The 6,314-nt window shown below is 40.1% G+C and overlaps 1 protein-coding gene across 1 annotated transcript; it reads left to right on the top strand.

Annotated features, from left to right (window-relative positions):
- The first annotated feature begins 934 nt into the window (after positions 1-934).
- Positions 935-4,296, top strand: LOC132550779 (uncharacterized). The gene is made up of 2 exons (XM_060214868.1): positions 935-1,363; positions 4,192-4,296. The coding sequence occupies exons 1-2, from the start codon at positions 935-937 to the stop codon at positions 4,294-4,296; spliced, it is 534 nt and encodes a 177-aa protein (XP_060070851.1).
- The last annotated feature ends 2,018 nt before the right edge of the window (positions 4,297-6,314 follow it).

The following is a 6,314-nucleotide window of genomic DNA, read 5'->3' as shown; positions in this document are numbered from 1 at the left end:
AGCCTCGCTATAACACTGATAGACCAGAGATAGTCTAGCTATAACACTGATAGACCAGAGATACAGTCTAGCTATAACACTGATAGACCAGAGGTACAGTCTAGCTATAACACTGATAGACCAGAGATACAGTCTAACTTTAACACTGATAGACCAGAAATACAGTCTAGCTATAACACTGATAGAACAGAGGTAGAGCCTAGTTATAACACTGATAGAACAGAGGTAGAGCCTAGTTATAACACTGATAGAACAGAGGTAGAGCCTAGTTATAACACTGATAGACCAGAGATACAGTCTAGCTATAACACTGATAGAACAGAGGTAGAGCCTAGTTTTAACACTGATAGACCAGAGATACAGCCTAGCTATAACACTGATAGACCTGAGGTACTGTCTAGCTGTGTTACTGATAGGACCATGGATACAGTCTAGCTGTGTTACTGATGGGACCATGGGTACAGTCTAGCTGTGTTACTGATAAGACCATGGGTACAGTCTAGAATAAATTATGCATAACAATCCTTAATATATGTTTAACGTTGGCTTTTGAACAATGAACCAGTTATATTGGGTTAATGTCGATTACTGTAGAACTGAGGACCAGCAAAAGTGAGTTCGTGTTAACTAATGTTGGACGATGAACCAGGTAAAACGAGTTCGTGTTAACTAATGTTGGACGATGAACCAGGTAAAACGAGTTCGTGTTGAATACTGTAGAACTATGGACCAGGTAAAATGAGATCGTGTTGAATACTGTAGAACTATGGACCAGGTAAAATGAGATCGTGTTGAATACTGTAGAACCATGGACCAGGTAAAATGAGATCGTGTTGAATACTGTTGGACGATGGACCAGGTAAAATGAGATCGTGTTGAATACTGTTGGACGATGGACCAGGTAAAATGAGATCGTGTTGAATACTGTAGAACTATGGACCAGGTAAAACGAGTTCGTGTCGAATACTGTAGAACTATGGACCAGGTAAAACGAGTTCGTGTCGAATACTGTAGAACTATGGACCAGGTAAAACGAGTTCGTGTCGAATACTGTAGAACTATGGACCAGGTAAAACGAGTTCGTGTCGAATACTGTAGAACTATGGACCAGGTAAAACGAGTTCGTGTCGAATACTGTAGAACCATGGACCAGGTAAAACGAGTTCGTGTCGAATACTGTAGAACTATGGACCAGGTAAAACGAGTTCGTGTCGAATACTGTGGAACTATGGACCAGGTAAAACGAGTTCGTGTCGAATACTGTGGAACTATGGACCAGGTAAAACGAGTTCGTGTCGAATACTGTAGAACTATGGACCAGGTAAAACGAGTTCGTGTCGAATACTGTAGAACTATGGACCAGGTAAAACGAGTTCGTGTCGAATACTGTAGAACTATGGACAAGACATGTTTATCTAGAAGCTTAGATGTACTTGACTTAAACACTGTATGACTGTGGACCAGCTAAGTTTATTTTGAGTTGAATACTGTTAGAATATTGACACGGTAAGAGAATGTGGATTGGTGTGGTATTGTTGGCTAGGTTTTTACTTGCCTAAAGATTAATACTTTTTGTAAGGTAGTCAAGCAAATATGTTGGTATACGTTTTATGTATGTATGAATCGGGTCTTGTCTTCATCGTTCTCTCGCATATGAAGGACGAGACCTTTGTGGTATTTTCCCACACTATTATCACCAGTAAACTATTGACCTATTATGTACTCACAATAACAAGTAATCGTCGCTTCTATCGTCTCTGTCGTCTGAAGATTCTGATGCTCGACGTCTGTAAAGTCATTGTGATTGTGATCAAGTTGACATATCCGAGATTTGTTTGTAATTTGTACGAGTAAAACGCAACTGCGCACATTTGTCTGAGTTTATGGGTCCGGCTAGCCCTCTAGCTGTACTGTTACATGTCCCTACACTTTTGCCCGGGTCCGTGACCCGTTGGGCTCTCTGGCTGTGCTGTTACATATCCCTACACTTTCGCCCGGGTCCATGACTCGGATATCCGTTTTCCGTGCCATTCCGTTACCTCGTCGTAAAATGACGATGATTATTGTCATAATGTCCCTCTGAACATAACACAATCTTACGCAAACTTACGAGACTAAGATGTCAATGATTTGCGACCTCTAGTATTTCTCCCCGATGTCATCGTTATATCACCCTCAAGAACGGCAAAATGAAGATTATTGTTATGTCACAGAGAAGCGAAATAACGGTAAATCGTGGAGCGAAAACAGTTGTCTTTATTTCGCGACGAAATAACGACATGGCACACTCCTTATGGTCATCGACTGTTCCCTACACTATCCAGTGTTCATCAGTCTGGTAGTAACATATCCCCATACGGAGTGATCTATATTTTAAAATATGAAATTATGCAACCAATTTAGACAGTCGTAGAACGTGTTTTGAGAAATTAAAGTCATCTTGAGCTGAATAGTATCTCATTACTTATTTGTTTGTTACAATCCACACCACATCAAAAAAGTACTTGATAAGTACACGACGTCACATTACATCTTCAGTCCAAGTGTGACATTGTCATAACACAAACATTCAGTGTGACATTGTCATACCACAAACATTCAGTGTTACATTGTCATACCACAAACATTCAGTGTTACATTGTCATAACACAAACATTCAGTGTGACATTGTCATACCACAAACATTCAGTGTGACATTGTCATAACACAAACATTCAGTGAGACATTGTCATAACACAAACATTCAGCGTGACATTGTCATAACGCAAACATTCAGTGGGACATTGTCATAACACAAACATTCAGTGGGACATTGTCATAACACCATAACACAAACATTCAGTGTGACATTGTCATAACACAAACAAACAGGCAACGTTACATCGTCCTCACACAAACAGACAATATGACATCGTCCTCACACAAACAGACAACGTTACATCGTCCTTACACAAACAGACAACATGACATCGTCCTCACACAAACAGACAACGTGACATCATCCTCACACAAACAGACAACGTGACATCGTCCTCACACAGACAGACAACGTGACATCGTCCTCACACAGACAGACAACGTGACATCGTCCTCACACAAACAGACAACGTGACATCGTCCTCACACAGACAGACAACGTTACATCGTCCTCACACAAACAGGAAACGTGACATCGTCTTCACACAGACAGACAACGTGACATCGTCCTCACACAGACAGACAACGTGACATCGTCCTCACACAAACAGACAACGTGACATCGTCCTCACACAGACAGACAACGTTACATCGTCCTCACACAAACAGGATACGTGACATCGTCTTCACACAGACAGACAACGTGACATCGTCCTCACACAGACAGGCAACGTGACATCGTCCTCACACAGACAGACAACGTGACATCGTCCTCACACAGACAGACAACGTTACATCGTCCTCACACAGACAGACAACGTGACATCGTCCTCACACAGACAGACAGCGTTACATCGTCCTCACACAAACAGGAAACGTGACATCGTCTTCACACAGACAGACAACGTGACATCGTCCTCACACAGACAGGCAACGTGCCATCGTCCTCACACCGACAAATAGACTACCAATATAACTTCTCGTCCAATTCATGCGAAACCCAATGAAATATTATTATTTTTCCGAGTAAAAATGTGTCGACAGTCAATGCTACCACAATCTTCGTTATACAACCACTCTTCTTATTCAAGTGTCAAAACAAGTGTTTGACAACCTGTTTCCGAAAACGTTGTTTAATTTCTTAGTTGATAAAACGAATTATAACGTCACAAATATTTAAAGAATGGCGAGTAATTCGGTACAGTGAATTGTACTTCCGGGTGACAACATCAGCAGTATCCCCTACATAAAAACACTTGCATTTTGTACGCGGTGTCCTCATCAATGTTTTCAGCCAGTCTACCGGAAGTTACAGCTTAGTAAGTCGCATCTGAATGGAAACTTTACAGTGCTCAAATAATTTATACACAAGCAGTTGGACTGAAGTCCTGTCATTTCTAGTTCACAAATTATGTCACAAAGATTATCGTGCTCGTGAGATCTCTATAGGTTGGTGACGGACATGTAGTAAACCTGGAGCAGGCTCTTATCCGGCCCACGGATACGTTTGTCACTATACAAGGATTGATTGAATGAGCGTTTCCGTTTTTGTAGATGTATAATTCCATCAAGATGATGGGTATCGATCATGTCCGAAACATGCCGGGAGACGTGTGTGTCAAGCTGGACCTCCACCGCCAACCGGAAATGAAGTTATGACATGGAGGCAAATGGAATATAGAAACGGAAATGACAGTTGATCTGAGAAAAAGTGTTTCGTTATCAAACTGATACACTGTAATACCAAGTGAACTAAGTCATTTATCATTGATGCTATTATTTATCTATTTTTAAGACGCAGATAAATTGAATAGAGAGATAATTGCCGACACGTGTTGTGAAGATATTTAGTTCTTTTTTTCTGATTAGGATACAAGGAAACGGCAATTCACTCCGTACAGAGATCATCAATCTTTGGTAGACAAACGCGTGTCGGGTAATCCTTCTATTCCTATGGAAAGCTTGGATGTGGCAGACTTCATTACTCATAATATAGACTCGCATGCTCGACAGGAGTTCATTTGTTGTATCGTTATTTACAGAGAAATAGATGATTCTCCTGCTATTGCACCCTCTCAGACTTTAACACTTAAACTGGTGTTACTAGCGAAGAGATGTGTACTACGACTATTATCAGTGTTGGTAGGTGGCGGAGTTACATGTATCTAGCATTCCTCTATTTATTCGTCTACCTGTCCTCACCTGATTTGGGCACCAGTGGTTTTGGCCAAGACTGGTTTGGGCCCCACCTAGTTTTGGCCAAGACTGGTTTGGGCCCCGCCTAGTTTTGGCCAAGACTGGTTTGGGCCCCACCTGGTTTTGGCCAAGCTAGTCTGGGCCCCACCTGGTTTTGGCCAAGACTGGATTGGGAACCACCTAGTTTTGGCTAAGACTGGTTTTGGGCCCCACCTGGTTTTGGCATAGACTAGCATTGTTCTCACTGAAATCAGGAATGGACAGTCCAGTGTCGTTTTCCGTTTAAGATGGTATTTGTAGTGACTTAGACTTGGCGTCGTCTTTCGTGATACAGTTTTCCTCCTGTTTCTCTGACGTGTTACCGTCTTTGTTTAATAATCAACTGACATGTTACTGTCTTTGTTCAATAATTAACAGACGTATTATTGACTTTGTTTAATAATCAACTGACGTGTTACTGTTTTTGTTTAATAATCAACTGACGTGTTACTGTCTTTGTATAATAATCAACGGACATGTTACTGTCTTTGTTCAATAATCAACAGACGTGTTACCGTCTTTGTTTAATAATCAACTGACGTCTTTCCGTCTTTGTTCAATAATCAACAGACGTGTTACCGTTTTTGTTTAATAATCACCTGACGTGTTACCGTCTTTGTTTAATAATCAATTGACGTGTTACCGTCTTTGTTTAATAATCAACTGACATGTTACTGTCTTTGTCCAATAATCCACCGACGTATTTCTGTCTTTGTTCAAAAATCAACTGACGTGTTACTGTCTTTGTATAATAATCAACGGACATGTTACTGTCTTTGTATAATAATCAACTGACATGTTACTGTCTTTGTTCAATAATCAACCGACGTGTTACCGTCTTTGTTTAATAATCAACTGACGTGTTACCGTCTTTGTTTAATAATCAATTGACGTGTTACCGTCTTTGTTCAATAATCAACTGACATGTTACTGTCTTTGTTTAATAATCAACTGACGTGTTTCCGTCTTTGTTTAATAATCAACTGACGTGTTTCCATCTTTGTTTAATAATAAACTGACGTGTTACTGTTTTTGTTTAATAATCAACTGACGTGTTACTGTCTTTGTTTAATAATCAACTGACGTGTTACCGTCTTTGTTTAATAATCAACTGACGTGTTACCGTCTTTGTTTAATAATCACCTGACGTGTTACCGTCTTTGTTTAATAATCAATTGACGTGTTACCGTCTTTGTTCAATAATCAACTGACATGTTACTGTCTTTGTCCAATAATCCACCGACGTATTTCTGTCTTTGTTCAAAAATCAACTGACGTGTTACTGTCTTTGTATAATAATCAACGGACATGTTACTGTCTTTGTATAATAATCAACTGACATGTTACCGTCTTTGTTCAATAATCAACTGACGTGTTACCGTCTTTGTTTAATAATCAACTGACGTGTTACCGTCTTTGTTTAATAATCAACTGACGTGTTT

Source organism: Ylistrum balloti, unplaced genomic scaffold, assembly GCF_031769215.1.
Source record: "Ylistrum balloti isolate Yb309-2 unplaced genomic scaffold, AGI_CSIRO_Ybal_v1 Utg370150, whole genome shotgun sequence".
In the NCBI taxonomy this organism is placed as follows: Eukaryota; Metazoa; Mollusca; class Bivalvia; order Pectinida; family Pectinidae; genus Ylistrum; species Ylistrum balloti.
This window is presented reverse-complemented; position numbering and strand designations above follow the sequence as displayed.

Coding starts and splice junctions, on each gene's coding strand:
- LOC132550779 (XM_060214868.1), top strand. CDS start 935: ATGGACCAGGTAAAACGAGTTCGTGTCGAATACTGTAGAACTATGGAC. Junction 1,364..4,191: donor ACTGTAGAACTATGGACCAG/GTAAAACGAGTT, acceptor CCGTTTTTGTAG/ATGTATAATTCCATCAAGAT.